At 44.8% G+C, this 21,283-nt stretch overlaps 1 protein-coding gene across 5 annotated transcripts in view; it reads right to left on the reverse strand.

Annotated features, from left to right (window-relative positions):
* Positions 1 to 21,283, reverse strand: part of SIPA1L3 (signal induced proliferation associated 1 like 3) — a 102,568-nt gene that overhangs the window by 21,081 nt on the left and 60,204 nt on the right. For all 5 annotated transcript variants that reach the window (XM_073641466.1, XM_073641462.1, XM_073641464.1 and 2 more), the window contains 8 exons: positions 16,221 to 17,832; positions 10,115 to 10,245; positions 9,001 to 9,189; positions 7,742 to 7,916; positions 7,489 to 7,592; positions 5,351 to 5,508; positions 4,690 to 5,266; positions 161 to 435 (listed from right to left, as the gene is read on the reverse strand). In XM_073641466.1, coding sequence (XP_073497567.1) covers positions 161 to 435; positions 4,690 to 5,266; positions 5,351 to 5,508; positions 7,489 to 7,592; positions 7,742 to 7,916; positions 9,001 to 9,189; positions 10,115 to 10,245; positions 16,221 to 17,655 — 3,044 coding nt within the window. In that variant the 5' untranslated portion in view covers positions 17,656 to 17,832. The remainder of the gene's footprint in view (positions 1 to 160; positions 436 to 4,689; positions 5,267 to 5,350; positions 5,509 to 7,488; positions 7,593 to 7,741; positions 7,917 to 9,000; positions 9,190 to 10,114; positions 10,246 to 16,220; positions 17,833 to 21,283) is intronic.

Raw genomic sequence — 21,283 nt, forward strand, 5'->3', positions numbered from 1 at the left:
AACAGACTGCAATTTATTACACACCAAATGCAAAGGAGATCGGTAGTGTTCACACAATGCGTTCGTGATGTGCTATTTTTTTTTTATTTTTTTTAATGAAAATGCATTTTCAGAGCAGTCCATCTCTTTTTGCCATTTTCAGCATACAGGAAGCGCTTACCTTCGGGGGGCTCCATCCTCGTGTGGGGGTATGATCACCACCTTCACCGTGACGGAAGTGCGGAGCAGGTCGATCATCTGATCATGGCTCAGTGTCACCACGGCCACCTTGCATATTTCTACAAGTCGACTGCCTTGCCGCAGACCCGCCTGCCACGCGAATCCGTAGTCCTCGACTTCGGCTACCGTACCGTCGTACTTCACGTGGAAACCCAGCTGACCCAGTCCGTTCCGGCGTAAGGTCATGTCCACCGTCTCACATCCTTTGGTCATAATCTGATAAGGAGATAAGAGGAGTTACTCTCCGGACTACATCACACATTATACCCCGACCGATCCTTCAGGTGCTTAAATAATAAACTCCAGCATATACCCCAAATTGTCAAAATACCCCCCCTGTACACCCCCTCTCCCCTCTGTACACTAAAATGCTTTAAAAACTCATTCACCTTTCATGAAAGAAATCTACAAGAAATTCTGAGTAACTCCATATTAATCTCAATTTACAGCATTATCCTCCAGAGCTGCACTCACAATTCTGCACTCCTCACTGATTAAATCTGCCATCACTTCTTGGTCACCTAATGTCTGCACAAAGCTGAATTTTTACGTTTTACATTCCGAAAAATGCAGCAAATAACTAAAACGCTCCCGTGTATTATAGGACAACCAGCAGAATTGTGATTACAGCTCTGGGGTATAACAAAATGTATCTCAAAAATCAACGTATTAAGTTAATGTATTAATGTAGCAAATGGTAAAGTAAAGGGATTTTTGGTTTGTTTGTTTTTTTTACATGTAGTCCTGGCCATTAATAAAAGAATAAAATAAAAGTTTTTACAACCGCACTGAGCCAACAGAACACACCAAGTATAGAAAAAGCATCCATCTTTATTCAGCTTTTATTTATCTTTATTATCCGTTACTTTGAAAATATAAAATATGCAATATATAATAATGCAATAAAAGTCACAAGAATAAAATTCTGCATAAATTAAAAAGTCATCATGCACAAACGGAAAACTAAAAAAAATTAAAAATAAAAATGCCAATAAAAAAAAAAAAAAAATGTTACGACAGGCCGTTTGTAAGTAGACACATAAGCGAAAAATCTCTCTTTTGCCGATACAGCAGACATAGATAAATCATCCACGAGAACTAAGAAGACAAAGCAGAACGAAGAGAACTACACATAATACACATTATTAGTAAAGATCGATGAGGAAAGACAGTAGCGGGTATACAGAGACGGCACATCACCCCCGCGGGGGTCAGCGGCACACTTCACTCCAGCGGGACGTATGGCGGTGCTCTACAAAGAAGCCTCCTAACGTGTATGCAGACATGACGAGGTGGTTTCCATTTGTGCATATATATATATATATATATATATATATATATTTTTTTTTTTTTTTTTTTGCGAAATTAGAATTTTATTATTGCGGCTTATATCACATATATAAGTAATGGATGGATAATTAAAGGGGTAGAAGAGAATCAGGAAATAACATGTAGCATAAGAAGTGATGTAACAGGACAGAACAGCAGCGGATATTTTAGTTGTGTCTTGTGCAATTCAATGACAGCAAGCAGTTTTCCATGCACAGGTCCGGGCCGTGCAGAAGAGCTGCATTCACGTCTCGCATAGAGGCGGCATCAATGTAGAAGGAAAAACAGTATCGAGAAAGCAGCGCTGAACCGCTCCTTCATTCCCTGGATCAGTAGGTAGGGGGGTCTTAGTGGTCGGACCCCCACGATCCTGAGAAATACATAACTGCTCTCCACTTTGCTATTGCAATCATCAATCGGATCTTCAGGGGACGTCTTACACCTCGTTTTAACCCCTTGGAGACGCAGCTATTTTTTCACTTTCCTCCATGCCATCCAAGAACCATAATTTTTTTTATATTTTTCCATCGACGTATGAACATTTATCTTTTTTTTGCGGGACGAGTTGTAGTTTTTAGTGACACCGTTCACTTTACCGTATCATGTGCTGACAAACGGAAAATAAAATTCTAAGAATTGAGAAAAATGTTGTTTTTGCTTTACCGGTGACGGTTACGGCCATAACAAATTTAAGTCCGTTTTGTTGTTTCACAAAAGTTAATTAAATTTGCAAAAAAAAAAAATAATGAAAAATTAAAGAAAAATTTGGCTTCAGTTGTGGTATTCTGAAAGCCATAACTTTTTATTTTTTCGATTGACAGCATTTTTTTTTATCAGGGCTTGACTTTATTGGTACAATTTTGGGGTCTATAGGAATTTATGGGGTTTTTTTTGTTTGTTTTTTATCTTTTTTTGGAAGACAGGGATGAGAAAAAAAAAAAAGGATTCTGCCATTTAGATTTTTTTTTTTGCAGAATTTTACTATGGGTAAAATCTCTTAATATTTTATTAGCTCCGACAGTTATGCACGGTGATAGCAAATTTATTTTGTTCTTTACACTGTTTTGGGGGGAAAGGGGGATTATTTAAAAGAATGTAACAAATTATTTCATTTTCTTTTACAATTTCAATTAGTCCCATTAGGGAACTTGCATTTCCGCCTGCTTGTTCCCTTATATAATACAATGTGTAACTGTGGGGGTGGGCGTCCTGATGGGTGTCAGAAGAGACACCTCTCACGGTCCTAACCTTTAAAAGACAAGCTGACATTAGAAAAAGACCTATTATTTAGATCAGGTTATTGCTTTACATGTAGCTTTAAAAACATTTTTGCAATGATTTTTTTTCCATATCACGATTTTAATTCGAAACATAGTATAAAAAAAAAAAAAAAAAGGGGGGTAAAAAGGGGGGTGGAAAGGGGGGAAGAAGGGGGGGGGAGAAGGGAGGGAAAAAAAATGCTACACCTGAGCTGCCGACACCCATCACTTCAGTTAGCGCAAAACCAGCGAGAAAAGCAAAACAAATACCCCATTGAAGGCTAAAAGGAAGGGAGTACCAAAAATCCTTTTTTCTGGAGCACTTCATTGGAGGACACAAAAACTATGGGACATCCTAAAGCAGTCTCTGGGGTAGGATTACTAATAACAGTTCACTAGGTGTAGTACCCTGTTGGGGGAAGAGCTGACCTTTTTTCTAAGATGTATTCTTGGTGTCATCCTCCAGGTGGCAGCATATCACCCATGGTTTCAGTGTCCCCCAATGAAGTGACCAAGAAAACTAAATTAGTAATCTTGCAATTTTCACACTGGCCACTAGGACTTCTTAAAGATTTACTCTTTCTGTGCTTTCAGGGAGAGTTTTCAGCAGGCTCATTACTTTAAGAGGCTGGATTACAATGATCGATAACAACTCCATACACAGTCGATAACATAAGAACCATCATTGATCATAGATGTCACAGCACACCTCCTCCCCTCCCTTCACAATAAGATTTGCACACACTAATGAGACACAAGTACAAAAATATAAGGTCAGCGTTTGACCAGTGTGTGTAATGTGCATGTGTTGTTTCGTGAAACAACAGGAAGTTAGAGTCTAAAATTCTCTAGTGGCCAGTGTGAGAATTTCTATTTTTATTTTTAATACAGAATGTGATGTTAAAAAAGAAAAAAAAATTGCCAAAAATATTAAAATAATGCATTTAACACAAAAAATACCTATTTTAACAATGGGTCATTTTCTGATGATCGCTTCCTTTTAAATCCTGCTCTCACGATTCTCGGCGGTAGCTAAGACTTCGGCTGTAGCAATTGGAGGTAGATCCGACTGTAGCGGTGATTCTCGCTCCATATACGCCGTAAATGTACTGCGACGTCGCCAAGGGGTTAAAAGACTATTCCCAATTCGGAACAAATTGCACATTCCATGGATAAAAGTGGGGACATTTTTCTTTTTTTTGAGGGGGGGGGGGAGCAGTTGCTTTTTATTGAGAGTATCTGACAAATGACATTGGTTGACTTACATACAAGTTCTGTCTAGTTTCTCCTACTATTTACTCACAGGGTTCAAGGACTGCTGCGGTGGTGAGAATTACAATGAGCCTATGATTAGTGTGGGGGGGGGTCAATCATGGACCCCAATTGTTCCCAAAAATTAAGTCGATTGAACACTGCGGCCATTTCGTGTTCCAGTACACAGTGGCGCCTGAACACCAACTGTGCAGGGGGGACTGCAGTCAAGGTGTCAGGATCATCGAGGGCCCCTGAGGAAGGATGCCCATCAATCACCCTACCCTAGAAATATGCCGTCACTTTAGGAGATGGAAAAGCCAATTTTTATCCGTGATTTCTCCAAACATGTGGATTTGCACTGGCGGTGCGTGCTCTGTAGCTCCTCTATGCTTTGTGGTTGTGTTGCCGCAATATTGCGGTGCTAAACACTATTATGCAACAACCTCTATTTCACGTTCGGGTTATGGATTTCTTTTATTGATGCAAGTTACAGCCCTCAAACACCACTGATGGAGTTTGATTTACTGTACACGCTCAAACAGCATTTACATGATTAACTCAGCAATCGGTCAAATAAAGCAAACCCAGCATTTACGCAACACCGTTGCTTTATTGAAGGCTTACTGACCTTAAGTCTCTGCACAATTTCCCGGATATCTTCTGCATTCCCGTCAATTGCACGTATTAATATATGATCACCTCGGCCGTAAAAGATCTTCAGGGATAATGGCTCTGGAGTCCACCCAATGACATCGGCACAGTAACAGTTAAAGACCACCTCTTTAGTGGCGGTCTCAATCAGGACCATGAACTCATTTGAGATGCCCAATGCGCACTCTGTCTCGGCTGCCTGCGAAAAGTCTTGCGCCATCACCCTCCAACACAAGGCACCCGAACTCTGCAGCTCGGCCCCGGCCCGCGCCCTTGTCCTTTCCTTTTTCTTTGAAGTCAGAGAGATCAGATTAAATTTACCCGAGGTGTCAATAGGAGTATTGGTTACATAGTTCTCTGCCAGGTCCTTTAAGTATTCCTGTCGTGTACGAGTAGCCATAGTGTGAAACTTATCTGACTTGTGAGCCGCGTTCTCGGCATTGATCACTTTAGCCAGGAGAAAGTCACGAAACACGTCGGATTTACGGAACGTGACACCGCTAGGAATTGGAGGACCGAAGGGAGGGACGTCTTTGGATCTGGTCACTGCCACTCTATGAGGAAGAGGTCAAGCGGCATTAGTATCAGGAGGACAATATAAAAAAAGGATGAAAATAAATAAAAAGTCATATATATACCTGTAGCAGACAGTCTCAGTGCAAGGCTCATGTGCCCGGACAATTATAAAGACGTGCTGGAAGTGCGAGCGAATGTTCTGAGGAGTAAAAGGCAAAGCTCCAGGCTCCTGGAAGATGACCGTCACTATATCGTTTCCAATGTGTCTCTTCCGAAGGAGCTGAAAAGGATGAAGAACAGAAATCATGCACTTAATCTGTTGCTGGATGGTTAAAAGATAGTGTAAGTGCCTACACAGGGCAGAGCCGTTTCTGTACTATGGAGCATAGGTGACGGCATGTGTGCGGAGCTGTACTATGGAGATATTTTTCCCTACAGTGTTTCTCCGAAAATAAGACATATTATATTATTTCTTGCTCTAAAAGATTAAGTGCTTATTTTCAGGGGATGTCTTATTTCTTTCCATAATTAACAATCTACATTTATTCTTGAACAATAAAAATAAAAAAAATCAACATTTATTCAAATGTAATCATGTCACACACGCACACTGTATGTACATATGTATGTGTGTGTGTGTGTGTGTGTGTATGTGTGTGTGCGTGTGTGTGTATGTGTGTGTGTATGTGTGTGTGCATGTGTGTGTGTGTATGTGTGTGTGTGTGTATGTGTGTGTGTGTGTATGTGTGTGTGTGTGTATGTGTGTGTGTGTGTATGTGTGTATATGTGTGTGTGTGTGTATGTGTGTATATGTGTGTGTGTGTGTATGTGTGTGTGTGTGTGTATGTGTGTGTGTGTGTGTGTATGTGTGTGTGTATGTGTGTGTGTATGTGTGTGTGTGTGTGTGTGTGTGTGTGTGTGTGTGTGTGTGTGTATGTGTGTGTGTGTGTATGTGTGTGTGTGTGTGTATGTGTGTGTGTGTGTGCACACTGCACATAAGCACATACACACACTGCATATACCAGCCTATCTCCTCTTCAGTTCCTCTAAACTCCAGTAGTTAAAGGACCTTTGATGACATCATAGTCACAGGACCGTGATGTCATCAATGGTCTTTAAGCAGTATAACCCTCAGAATAGAAATGCTGGGGGCACCTAAAACAGTGAGGGCCCTGAGAAATTGCCCAGTTTCACCCCCTCCCAGCCCTTGACCTCAACGCCGGCCTGTTTCCTCTTTAATTCCTCTAGACTCCTGCAGTTAAAGGACCTTTGGTGATATCATGGTCACATGACTGTAATGTCACAAGTGGTCCTTAAGCAGTTTTAACCTCAGAATAGAAATATTGGGGGGCCACTAAGAAAGTGAGGGCCCTGGGCAATTGACCAATGTGCCCACCCCTTCAAACACCTGTCCTGACTAACTAGGGCTTCTTTGTGGAGTAGGGCTTATATTTCAAGCATACGCCAAAAATCTTGTAAAATCATGCTAGGGCTTATTTTTGGGAAACACGGTAGAATTAAGGGCATGTTTACATCACATTACCTCTGTATCGGCATAACAGCCTAACATTGTTACGCTTTCTAAAAAAAAAACAAAAAAAAACCCCCAACTATATACAACATACATTATTTTTACATGATGCCACTGCGTAGAAAAGCCATACCGATATATCCTGGCCCGATATCTGATGTGGCATACTACAACCTCGGTGTGTGTCTGATATTGGCAGAGGTACAATAGCGCCGCCATAGACGTCTCTGAGTTTGCATAACCAGATTTATTTCATAATGTCATACATCTAAGTAGAAGTATTATTTCGGAATAACAAGCTTCCCCCCGAGGCGATAACTCCACATGAATCATGAGTTGATTCATCTTGTAAATAGCAAGAGCCCCCGGAAAATATGAATCTTTATAAATGTCAATCTCTCACTTTTGCAAAAGAATAAAGCCCCTACGGGCACATCGGATAGCTCTCCAGCAAATGAAAGTTGGGCTGACCGCTTACTCACCCAGCTTCCCATACACCGGAAGGCTCGGCCAAGTGATAGAGCCGCTATCAGACTTTACTGACGGCAGCTGATCCCCCATAAGGATCGGCTGCTGAAATTCAACCAGCCGGACCCTTCACTCCAGACTTGGGGAAACCTCCATAGCAGTAGATAAAAGTCCGCTGATCACGCGGAAATTAGCAAGTCCGCCTGATTTTTCTCCAATGTATACTGGGGGCTCATTTCCCTCGGTGTATGTGGTCCTTACCTGTTGCCGGTTGTTGGGGGTGTACGGCAGCATGGTTGATACGTGAAACATGATCTCGTAGTCTTGGTAGTTGGTGTACAGAGAGTGTGTCCCGGTGGAGTCCGCTAAGAGAATGCAAGAGATCGGTCACTACAATGGGCACAGAAATGACATTACAGCCTAATGGAGACCTCCACATTACTGGAGTAGTAACAACCAGCGAGACCACCACCGTCACATCTAGTCCGGGCCAGCCAGTGAAGCGAATACTCACTCTTCGTGTCCAGCTGAGCCGCGTACTTGGTGAAGCCTCTAAGGCAGACCTTCTCCCCGAGCAAAGACAAGAATTCCTCAAAGGCCGGTCCGGCGCTCTCGTTGTTGTACATCTCCTCCTCGGAGCTCTGACCCGCTTTGCAGTACAGGATCCCCACCTTGTGTTTTCTACAGAGCTGGAAAAAGATGGGTCAATTAGTCATCTGTACAATCTGATCTCAATTAACAGGAAAAGTCGGGTTAAGACGGTCATATTTCATGGCCTGCTTCACGGACCGCAATGCCCGGACTGAACGTGGGTCTCCTGATCTGAAGGCATTTATGACCCATGGTCAGAGTCTCGTTATTCTTTTCAGTGCACGTCACTCTTCCTAGTACAATGTTGCACACATCCCTCCTATTCTTCAGTGCACGTCACTCTTCCTGGTACAATGTTGCACACATCCCCCCTATTCTTCAGTGCACGTCGCCCTTCCTGGTACAATGTTGCGCACATCCCCCCTATTCTTCAGTGCACGTCGCCCTTCCTGGTACAATGTTGCGCACATCCCTCCTATTCTTCAGTGCACGTCACCCTTCCTAGTACAATGTTGCGCACATCCCCCCTATTCTTCAGTGCACGTCACTCTTCCTGGTATAATGGTTGCGCACATCCCCCCTATTCTTCAGTGCACGTCACTCTTCCTGGTACAATGTTGCACACATCCCTCCTATTCTTCAGTGCACGTCACTCTTCCTGGTACAATGTTGCGCACATCCCTCCTATTCTTCAGTGCACGTCGCCCTTCCTGGTACAATGTTGCGCACATCCCTCCTATTCTTCAGTGCACGTCACCCTTCCTGGTACAATGTTGCACACATCCCCCCTATTCTTCAGTGCACGTCGCCCTTCCTGGTACAATGTTGCGCACATCCCCCCTATTCTTCAGTGCACGTCGCCCTTCCTGGTACAATGTTGCGCACATCCCCCCTATTCTTCAGTGCACGTCACCCTTCCTGGTACAATGTTGCGCACATCCCCCCTATTCTTCAGTGCACGTCACCCTTCCTGGTATAATGGTTGCGCACATCCCCCCTATTCTTCAGTGCACGTCACCCTTCCTGGTATAATGGTTGCGCACATCCCCCCTATTCTTCAGTGCACGTCACCCTTCCTGATACAATGTTGCACACATACCCCAAATATAACAAATCAATAAATTAGATCTTTCTGATTTCTAAATCTTTCACCTGTCACAAAAAATAATAAATCCCGCTCACCCCTTGCTCATCCAGCTTGAGTAGCTGCTCGGTGACTTTTGAGGAATTCATCGCCAGTCGCAGACAGTGAATATTGAGCTCAGGGATCACGGCCTCCAGGACATCTTTGAGAGGCAGTCCCCGCACTGTACCGTGCTTTGCTGTGGATGGCACGCTGTCCTCGTGGATCATACCTCTCAGGGTCACCAGCTGGTGTAGGAAGAAGAGAGATGGGTAAGTCTAACCCTAAGGACGAAACTTCAGAGACTGTGCACACAAGTGTCAAGTGCTGCCGGGTATTTGGTCCACAAATGCATGTAGGTGCTGTGAAAGCTCCCAAAATATATGCATGGGAACACAGATTAGCTGGACTTCCCAGCACGTGACACCTAGTCCTGTATTGATAATATCCTTCTGATAAAACACTAATTGTATTGAAACTACAGCAAGCTGCTGAGCAAGTGACACATCCCTAGGATCAGGGTCTCGGCCACTACATCCTACTCCTCTCGGAAAATAAATAGCAAAAACCTGATGACCAATTCCCTTTAAAGTGGATTTGTCATCAGATTAGGAAGTCAAAGCAATGCTGTATACAGTTTTTATTTTGCAATCTGTTAGTAGACCCGCTTTCAATCATTAAAGAAGCACTCTTCCTCCTCCACCTCCCATCAAAGTTTGTATCCTCCTAATATATTTCAATCATATTATATAGCATTGTGTATTTACAATTGCTCATTGTGCCTTTCTACCCAGCTAATTCTACTCTTTTCTCTGCCCTATGTAGAAACAGGAAGTCTCTTGTCCCTGCATGAATTATTTCCCTCTTCCACTCCTGACCCAGCTGCACTGCTCCTCTCCCTGTCAGGGACTTTTGCAGTGACTGATGACTCACACAGGGAAAAGACACTTCCTGTTTCTACATAGAGCAGAGAAAAGAGAAGAATTAGCTGGGTAGAAAGGCAAAAAGAGCAATTGTAAGTACACAGTGCTGTATAATATGATGATTGCAATATATTAAGAGGATAAACACTTTGATGGGAGGAGGAGTGCTTCTTTAATTGCACAAGTTGTATTAGTTACTGTAAACAGTAGCCTCATGATAGAAACACTTTATTCCCATTTTCCATCTCACCTCGCTGGTTCGGAGGATGATCCTGTACTGGTACTGTGGGCCATGGTCTTTGCTTTCATCCAGTTTGTCTCTTTTCAGACTGACGGCAACAGGTCCCAACTTCTCGTCTATTCCGAAATAGTTACAGTGTTCTGCAAAAGAAAGCGTAGGACAGGAAATGATCAATTTGTAAATGAGTAATAACACCCGGCCCATCTGACCACAAGGGAGATTCCACTATTGGATCACCGCTGCTTTCCATTTAGAGCACTGATCAACAAGTGCAATGTAAAACCACTGGTTCTGCCACAATACCTGAATATACAGAAATATTGGGATCGCAGCAACATCTCCAACTAGGAGACTTCCCGCCAATCCACTATGCGGAGTCACAGCACACGTCAGTGACCGCTCCAAAACGAGGTGGCTGGGCGAAACATTCCAGAAGTCTGCCATCCGCAATCCTCTGGTCACTTTAAAAGCTTTCCTGACGTCATTTATTTATTTATTTATTTTTAGTATACATTTACATTCTCCAAAAATTCCAATTCTATCGCTATTTTAGTGTGTGACACTCCTCTGGTACTACACATGGATATGTACGCATTGATTAGAATCTGGGGGTATCATTGGCTTTGCATAGTCTAATAACGTCAGCAGTGACTGGACTGTCAGACTGTGCGGGGAGGCGCTATTTTACAAGGGGGAAAAAAACACCCAATTGTCAAATCATTCATACATTCCCAGGAGGAGAAACAGAAGGGGCGCAAAGCAGGGCAAACAAGATTAATTGGGGAACGTACGTATGTAATAGCTGATGGAGTCTTGTTTAAGTGTCCAAGGAGAGGAAACTGTAGGACAAGGACACCACACTCACCATCGTCAGGGATGTTACACGAAGGCCAGCCACGGCAGCGTGGAGGTCAAGGCCAGCCACGGCAGCGTGGAGGTCAAGGCCAGCCACGGCAGCGTGGAGGTCAAGGCCAGCCACGGCAGCGTGGAGGTCAAGGCCAGCCACGGCAGCGTGGAGGTCAAGGCCAGCCACGGCAGCGTGGAGGTCAAGGCCAGCCACGGCAGCGTGGAGGTCAAGGCCAGCCACGGCAGCGTGGAGGTCAAGGCCAGCCACGGCAGCGTGGAGGTCAAGGCCAGCCACGGCAGCGTGGAGGTCAAGGCCAGCCACGGCAGCGTGGAGGTCAAGGCCAGCCACGGCAGCGTGGAGGTCAAGGCCAGCCACGGCAGCGTGGAGGTCAAGGCCAGCCACGGCAGCGTGGAGGTCAAGGCCAGCCACGGCAGCGTGGAGGTCAAGGCCAGCCACGGCAGCGTGGAGGTCAAGGCCAGCCACGGCAGCGTGGAGGTCAAGGCCAGCCACGGCAGCGTGGAGGTCAAGGCCAGCCACGGCAGCGTGGAGGTCAAGGCCAGCCACGGCAGCGTGGAGGTCAAGGCCAGCCACGGCAGCGTGGAGGTCAAGGCCAGCCACGGCAGCGTGGAGGTCAAGGCCAGCCACGGCAGCGTGGAGGTCAAGGCCAGCCACGGCAGCGTGGAGGTCAAGGCCAGCCACGGCAGCGTGGAGGTCAAGGCCAGCCACGGCAGCGTGGAGGTCAAGGCCAGCCACGGCAGCGTGGAGGTCAAGGCCAGCCACGGCAGCGTGGAGGTCAAGGCCAGCCACGGCAGCGTGGAGGTCAAGGCCAGCCACGGCAGCGTGGAGGTCAAGGCCAGCCACGGCAGCGTGGAGGTCAAGGCCAGCCACGGCAGCGTGGAGGTCAAGGCCAGCCACGGCAGCGTGGAGGTCAGGGCAGCAGCGACCTCACCAGCTGATCGCTGCAAAGTGTCCTGGACCATTTCTTGGTCGTTGCCCTCCCGCTGGTCAGCACACATCGCTGTGTGTGACCAGCGGGACCAGCGATCAGGCTGGTAACCATGATAAACATCGGGTTACTAGGGGCACACGTGCACTTAGTAACCCGCTGTTTATCATGGTTACGAGCCTGCTAAAGTGAGCGGTAACCTCCCGCTCACCGTAGCAGAGTGGTAACCATGATAAAAAGCGGGTTACTAGGTGCGCGTGTGCCCTTAGTAACCCGATGTTTATCATGGTTACCAGCCTGCTCCTGCTTCAGCAGTGGGCTGGTAACCAGGAGCAGGACATCGTGGAAAGATTCTTTCCACGATGTCGCTGCTCCCCTGATCGTTGGTGAGCCTGCCTGTTTGACAGCTCACCAGCAACCACATAGCGACGCAGCAACGATCCCTGACAGGTCGTATCGTTGTCGGGATCGTTGCAGCGTCGCTAAGTGTGACGGGGCCTTAACTCTTATTTCTGAACAGTCTTTAATAAAACCACTCTTCGGGCAAATGTGTAGAAGTGTGGCGGCTCATTACAAGTCGCCATGTATTCGGTGACTACACCCACCATTCTCCTGGCAAAAATGCCCGCAGAATAGTACTGACAATTGCCCAGGAGGAGTCTCTGGAGAGGAACCGCTCACAGCCTGCTATAAGCCTGCGGCTGCCTGTAGGGTATATAGAAAGGCGGCAGTCATCCCCAAAGACGGAGGATGTGTCACACCGTTCTCATGTCTTATTACATTGGTAAAGATTTAGGATGTTATTAGCCTGTTTTCTGGATCTCTGATAACTGCTGCCCCAAGACAAAGCATTAATCCCAAAGCTGCTCTGTTCACAGCCGTCGCCGGATCCCCTAGTAATATGCAATAGAATCTCAGCGAAAATGTGTGCGTTAAAAGGTGTTATCCTGCAAATAGCCCACCACTTATCCGCAAGATCGGTGATCGATATAGGACTACTGGGGTTCTGACCCCCGCCAGTCACGATTTCTGTGCCCCTTGTGTGATGGAGCAGTAGTGGGTATACGTGAGCAGCACTCATTCATTGTCTACAACAGTGCTCCCCAACTGGTGCGAAACTACAACTCCCATCATGCCATCACAGCCGCAAACCATCAATGGGAATTTTAATAGGTTGGGGAACACTAGCTGCCTGCGCTTACTACTGTATTGAGAAGTGGCCACCATAGGTGAGCAAAAAGATTTGCAGGACCTTGGTTCAGCAGCCACCTCGGTGGTCCACATGGCTATGAACCTATGATCTGTGTGCTCCCTACAACTCTTCTGATTAGTAGACCACCGCCATGTCATTAGGTTGGCATGAATGAGGTTGCGGCAGCCTGTATATCAGAAACATCGCATGTAGGAGGAGGTCCGCAGGGCTCTGACACAGCAGCTTTTGGACGAAGACCAGTTCCGGTAATCTTTAGGTTCTTCTCCTAGTGGTCACACATGGGGGGGGTCTCAACGATCATCTTGTGACTTGGGCCAGCATTATTCATGGCGGTGAGATCAGTAAGCGCCACTTTAGTGCACATTTACAAGATGTCCCTTGCAAGTGCAAAAAGTGTCACCGAGTAAGGCACAGTAATTTCCCAACATACTCCCCTCATGGAAGAACACTCTTATAGAGTAATCCCTTACCCCACAACGCGTGCAAACGTAATGTGAACACACCCCAAGAAGACTTTCCCTAATATAACCCTAAATTAACACCTGGTTCTGGCATTTATGATGTCTGACAGGTAGCGTTCTCCCCCATCCCCAAGAGCCATCATGTACAGAAATGGAAACAATCCCTGGTGTCTCTCCTGCTAATGGGAAGCAGGCTTGATATTAGGATGACATTATCTTAATTAGGCCATACAGACACATTATGCATCTTGGCTTTGCATTAATCTGAGGAGTCCTGAGCAGCCCCCGCCACGGAAAAGTAAAGAATTAGCTGCAAGGTACAGAGAGAGAGAGACTTTGTAATTAGATCTGGAGACCTCTGGGGTGCAAGGTAAAGCTTTCAAGGAGCAACTTGCAAATCTGTCATATCAAAGACGTTTTTGCAGTTTCATTAGCGGCAAGTATTGGTAAAGGCTTAACCCCACCGGAAAATAACAAATTTAAGAAGAACTCGGAACTTCAAATTGCAAAGCAGAAAGCCTATTTACTTTTAGCAACTCAATGTAACACATGTGTAACGTTTCGCTCTCTACAAGCAGACCTTCATCAGACAGGTTGCAAGTCATCATATGGACAGAAAAAGTAGTCATGACATCACCACTGCATCCATGTTAAAGGATATCTGTTTGCTGGTTTTGATATGTAATCTGAGAGAGGCATGATGTAGGGGCTGAGACACTGATTCCAGTGATGTGTCACTTGCTGAGCTGCTTGCTGTCATTTTGATAGAATCACAATTTTCTCTGCTGCAGCTCTCAGAAAGCTGAGCTGTGTCTAACCCCGCCCACACCACTGATTGGCCGCTTTCTGTGTCTAACCCCGCCCACACCACTGATTGGCCGCTTTCTGTGTCTAACCCCGCCCACACCACTGATTGGCCGCTTTCTGTGTCTAACCCCGCCCACACCACTGATTGGCCGCTTTCTGTGTCTAACCCCGCCCACACCACTGATTGGCCGCTTTCTGTGTCTAACCCCGCCCACACCACTGATTGGCAGCTTTCTATGTACACTGTATATTAACAAAGCTGTTAATCAGTGGTGGGGAGTGATTGGACCAGGAGGCACAAGACACCTAGTCCTGTAATGATAATCTCCTGCTGAAAAAACACTGATGAACTGAAACAGCAACACACAGCCTAGTAAGTGACACATCACTGGAATCAGGGTATCTGCACCTACATCATGCTGCTCTGAGGTCACATAGTAAAAACCTGCTGATTGATTTATTTTCAATGGGGTCAAGCCTTGCCTGGAAAATACCTTTAAAATGGAAGCGATCATCAGAAAATGATTCATCAGGTTTTTTTGTTACATGTTTGTTATTTTTTTTAAACATTTTATTTTCCCCCATTACAATCTTTATAAAAAAAAAAAAAAAAAAACACATTTGTATTCTTGCAATTTTCACATTTTTAGACTAACACTCTGTTATTTCAGGAAATTCACATGTACATTAGCCACAATGGTCACACTCCGACCTTGTCTTTTCTATTGAAGTATCTAATGAGCGTGTGCAAAGTTCTAGGTGAAGGAAGAAGATAGAGCAGGGTCAAATATGACATTACCTATGGTGTTTGGTGGATTCGGCGTTATCAGCAGTACATATTTGTCATTATCATCTGCCTCTGATGATAATGAGCCTGTTGAAAACTCTTCATGAAAGGAAGTGGCTGCAGATTCACAAAGACTGGTTTTGTGCACGCCAGTAGGCTATATTCACACATTGTGTTTTTTTCTCCAGCAAAACGCAAAACCTGATCTCTTGCCAGGAGGTTTGTTCAGGATTTTTCTTGGTGCCTTTTTTCACTGTCCTCTTGTCTCTTTATGCATTCACATAAAGTTCAATGAAAAAAAAAACAATTCATTCTGGTTTTGGCACAAAAACCGCTGTAAAAAAAAACGCTGAAAAACCCGACACCTGCATTTTTGGTGCGTTTTTCAACACCCATTACTTCCAATGGGTGAAAAAACGCTGAAAAACAAAAACATGCAAAGCACAAAATCATGATAAAAAAACAAAAATAAACAACTGTGCATGAGATTTCTGGGATCTGAGACTTTGCTGGTACTGTAAAACGCAGCTGAAAATTTGCATTAAAAAATGCAGCAAAAAACGCTGAAAAAAACAAGATGTGTGAACATAGCCTTAATGAACAGGTTCATTGGAGCATGATGCACCCAATTCACTAAAAGGCGCACGCAACTTAATGACTTAGGCGGTGTACTTAACTGGCCGGCGCCAGAAATATACTCCAGTTAGAGAGTGGAGTAACTTATCATGAATGGGCATAGCCGCACACCAGACCTGCCCACGCTGCACCTATATTGGCGTAGCCGGCGGGGATTGACATGGAAACGCCAAAAGTTGCATTATTTTTTTTGAGTGGAGCAAAAATATAGCGACTTATTAAGGTGTGTTATGCCAGAATTCTGGCATACCTTAATTAATTGGCTCCTATGAGTCTAAAAAGTCCCCCAGTGGCCAGTGTGAAAACTGCAAGATGACCAATTTATTTTTTTAATAAATATTGGGAAAAAAAATGACTTTCTGATCCTTCACAACACCATTAACAAAAATTAAAAAAAAGGAAAAAAAAAGTCACATACCTGTTCCTTTCCCATGAAAGTAGTCTTGAAAATAGCGGGCTCCCGAATCCACATGTTCTATGCTGTAGTGTTTTAATCTCCCTTGTGTTTTCTGCATTTCCTTGGAAACTTCCAAAACAGATATACTGGCATTGGTACAATATATAGAGAGAGAGGGCTCCAATACTCCCCCTTCAGTCCCGTTCGGAGAGCCAGAAGAAGCCCTGGAAAAGCTGACATTACGCTCAGACATCCCACCGGTCTCATTTCGGAAATGTGGACAACTGAGGAGAAGGTCATTGCTGTTATTGTCTCCCATGTCGTGCTCCAGGTTCTCCTTAAAGTTCAGGTCTTCAGTGCTGGTGAAGCTTGGGTCCATGTTGCCCAGGCTGAAGGCTTTAGAAACGGCTAAGGACACAGCGGATGCGGCAGAGGCTCCCGTTGTCGTGTTCCGCCTTTGGGCAACGTAATTTCGGTTGGCGGCTACTTCATTCAGGTCAAAGAGCATGCTCTGAACGTCATAATGGGCAAACGATTTGGGGCAGATCCAAGGTTTGGGAGTTTCATCCTGATCCAAGTAGGACTTACCCATTTCATTCTCACTTTTGTTGCTCCTTAGTTTGCGAAAGATGGAGGAGTCGTTGGACTCCCCCTTGGGGGCTCGCTTTCGTTGCTTATCCTTTATCGTACCGTCATCTCTCTGATATTGTCCATTACGCAGATCCGTCCTAGAGCTTGCTGCCAAGTGGAGATTCGAAGCAATGCTTGAATCCTCGTGAAGAAGGCCGCTTCCCCTCATGGGTGACTCACTTCCTTTGTCATGTTTCTCATTTCTTAAGTCTTTTAGCATATCATACAAGCTCTGTTCAGAAACACCTTGCACATTAATAGAAGAAGTGCTCCCATACTCTCTGAAGAGAGGCATCCCATTGCTTAGTTTAGACCCCCTGGGCTCCAAGGATACATCCACATCACATTCACTTAGCGTGGTCTCGCTATTACTTCTATTCCGAAGAGTGATAAATGTCCGGCCTGGAGACCTCGGCCAACCATCTAAGAACTCCACATCTTTGGACCTCTTCCTTGACAGTCTATGAAAACCTCGAAATCCAGGAGAGCCCCCATTGCTCTGAAAATGTTGCCCATTCGGGAAGCCCCTTTGCGGGTAGAACTCTTTCGGCACTTCCATCTCCCTTGAGGGGCTTGGGGTCATTGCCTCTTTTGGAGTCTCTTTTTTTGGAGGCCAGTCAGCAATTCTGGCACGCACACCCATTTTCGGCATTGCCGGGGTGATGGAACTAAATTTTGATGCTTCTGTAGAGTGTTGCATCCCATTGCTGTTCTGTCCCCACAGGCCTTGTGGATAATAATCCACCCCACGGACGACATCATTCGCTCTCATGGATGTCCCACTTGCCTCCACTCCATCGTTTTGGTAAGATCTGTAGCTTGTCATGCTCCAATACAGATATAAATATCCGTATCGAGCAAAATCGTATTAAAGTTCTTGGTAGAGCCAAAGTGCAGAACCATTATTGGGACCGTGTCTGTGCAAAGTTGCATAAAGTAATCGGTCTTAAAGCAATAGCGCTCATGTGCATGTCCGCAGAGGGCCGGGTCACTTTAGATGAATCTGCAAGAAAACAAAAAAGATAGTTACGTAATAGGCAGATGATGAAGCAAATCGTATCGCTACGTGCAAGTGGCACGCCAACAGTTTATTATTCACATCCAAAGAAAAATACGGAAAAGCAGCCAAAGAATAACCACAAAGGGCTTAAATGGGTGTAGAATGATAGGGCATAAAATATATAGTCACACTGATGAGAGGATAGCGTCGTGGCTAGAGATAAGCAATTTGATCAACGCTGACCTGATCCGGCGTCCAGTTTGGTCCTCCATGGCAGCAGGTTTTTACTTCTGTGCCCAACATCCTGGATTCCTCTGGCACTTACTAGTCAACTATGTCTAACATGACGTACACTGTGGGACCTAGTAAGAGTCAGATACCAAGGATGTCGGGTGCAGAAGTGAAAACTCATCGGACCCGACGATCGGACCCGTGAAATAAATTGCTCATCAATTGCGTCTAAGGGTTCTGGTATTTTGAGGGCAAGAACATTCTTGTGCCATTCTTGTAGACAAAAAATAACAAATACCAAAAGGCCTTTGGCACCCATGACTATAAACAGTGCCTAAGAAGTATATACATACCCTTTACATAGTTTTGGGGTTAAGCGTTCTCTTTCCTAGACCCAACAACCTCAGAAAAAGTATTTGAAGCAGAATGTCGAACACGTTGAGCGTCCCTGTTGATTTTTAGCTACTCGATCCCTTTTTTGGACTTATTTATATTCCTATTGTGGAACTATTTCTTATCATATTTTCGTACTGAAGGGATTTTCTCAGGTTTCATCTTCAGCAGCGCACACCTACCCTGCCTCCTGCTTGCCGGGAGGCCGGTGCCCGCCTGAAGAATGACAGCGCCAACTGGCCGTATGGTTAGTTAGTCTGAAAGGTTTGCTCTCCGATTTCTGTAAGTACAGGCAGATGTGTCTGTAGCATCGGATGAGGGCAAACCACGAAATCTGGAGGCCGGATCACACGCTCCCGCTATTAGACCAGCACTTATAAACTATTAAAAAAAGAGCACTGAGCATGCTCGGGCACCGCAGCAAGACCGCAGTGGTGGCTGATAACCTAGACTACAAGTATTAAAGAAGAAAAAAAAAAAAGCTCAAGAATGGAGAGGATTTTTAACAAGTAAATTGCAAAGTTTCTTGTTTTTACAAGCACATTGCAATTTTAACCATTAATTATCTTTAATACAATTAATTTTATGGGTTTTGGGTTCTGCATTGCTTTCTTATTTGTTTTTTGTGCATGCACGTCACATATATTGAACTCCTATACGCACGTAAATTATAGTAAGGTTATAGCTGTGGGTTTACAGCACTGGTTTTATGTAGAAATTACTATATAACTACCTATCTCAATGGGAGGGCAAATAGAGCAGTTATGATGGCTCAGCAGTCGGGTGTAGACAGGAGTCTATTACAGAAAAATGCCATATTATCAGACTACCCGTTTGAAACCATAAATTAGACTGGGACGGCACTGTAATTTCGCCTGGGATGGGACTCTTTAAAAGAATAAATGGCACTGGGCTGAGCCGACATGACTCATGAAGAAGAAGCGGACCGGGTGGTGCAAAGTTTACCTCTCTTTGGAGATAGAAAAGATATCTTCTTCAGCACCTCAGAAGTAGAGGTACAGTTTAGGTAACCAATATGGGCCATTATTCACAATCATGTCCCTGTTTCACTAGGCACAAAAATGGATTAGCAATCACTCAAAAGATTTAAAGGGGTTTCCAGGTGCATAAAACCTCCGTTTCTCGGCTGCAGGAGGCTTAAAAAAAAAACCAAAATGCTTCACTCACTTTTCCGGAGTCCAGCACAGAGTCTCCGCCGCTGCTCCTGGTGTCTATTATTGTCTGCAGTGCTGATGTCACACCGACAGTGCTGCAGCCAATCAGTGATCTCAGCGGCTGTCTCGTGCTGTCAATTTGGCCAGAACCGCTGAAACTCCGTTATTGGCTGCATTGCTGTCAAAGTGACTGCAGACAATACCAGGCAACAGGACAGTCCATTCTGGACCTGGGGAGGGAGAGTAAACCCGGGTTTTTTGGGGGGGGGGTTTTTTTTTGCATGACAGTGATTTCCAAAACCAGAAAACCAATTGAAAACGGTCTCCCATATACAGCACACAGATAAATGAGGGATTCCTGCTCCCCTGTCTCTCTGTAGCTCATGTTCAGAATCAGCAGCATGGAGGACATTGTACAAAATTACTGAGCGGTGTAGCTGTGAGTACAGCACTAAGGTGAGATAAGCATGGTCTGTACCTCTCTTTCTTTCATTTGATTCCTCCATAGACTACAATAGGCAGCTGTAATTTGATCTCTCAGGGAGATGCCAGCATGCCTTGTTTTGGCCAAAACAAAATTTGTCTGTTTTGCAGCGTTCAGGACACGGGGTGGTGGTGGTGGCGAAGTGGTTCATTAGTGGAGAAAAAAAAGCACATTTCTCTGATATGACATACTAAAGTTTTTTTGCTCATAGTTTTAATTTATGCAAGTTTGATGAAGCGGCAGTGACCATTTTAAGGGCCCATCCCGTAAGGTAATAAAAACAAGATAGAAATCTACAAGACCGGGACCACAACACTCCTTGTTGAACCACTTGCTTTCAGATCGTACCACTGTATTTGGACTCATCTTACAATTTTTTTTTGTCTATACTTATTTGCCACCAACTACACAATGTACAAATTTTATAAAAATCTTTTTGCCAACTACAGGCTAAATGGTGGAGGGTGGGCAATAAGGAAAAGGTGCTTGGCACTGGAATACCTTGGAGGTACTACAACCTTTGAGCGTTCGTACCTGAAGGTTGTGGAAAGACCTATTACAACTGCGAATAAGTAAGGCCACTTAGTATCCAACTTCATGACCAGATCGGTGGGAGTTCTGGCAGCTCGATCCCCCTCTAATGTGGAAAAGCCCTTTAATTTTCTGTGACTGTACATGTTCTGGTACTAGCACCCACAAAACACATTATTCTGCTTTCTCATCTACCTTTCCTAAATCTATAAATCTGATTTACAAAGGAATCAGCCATAACAGCATAATAAGCATAAATGTAAGCTGAATACATAACCTAACCCCTATTAAAATGCTTAATATACAGCCCGAAGCCATGAGAACAATGCTGTATGACCGATTGAAACCAAGCTATACCCTGCCAACCCATACAGGATTTATCAACGTTCAGAAATGAGGATAACAACTCACTATATTAGTCGCCTCAATCTTAAAAGGGTTTGTCCCATAAACAACGCATATGACCTACCCGTATAGGATAGATAAGTGTATGATCACTGAGGGTCAGACCGATGGGACCACCACCGATCAGGAGAAGATTGGGGATAGAGAGCGTGTGCAATCACAGTGATGGCCGCACATACTCGCTACTGATCCATCTACACAATCTACTTCTTAAAGTGAGAAGATCTACTTTGAG

The sequence above is a fragment of the Phyllobates terribilis genome, unplaced genomic scaffold (assembly GCF_046119375.1).
Source record: "Phyllobates terribilis strain yellow unplaced genomic scaffold, ASM4611937v1 Scaffold_7__3_contigs__length_470593459, whole genome shotgun sequence".
Classification (NCBI taxonomy): Eukaryota; Metazoa; Chordata; class Amphibia; order Anura; family Dendrobatidae; genus Phyllobates; species Phyllobates terribilis.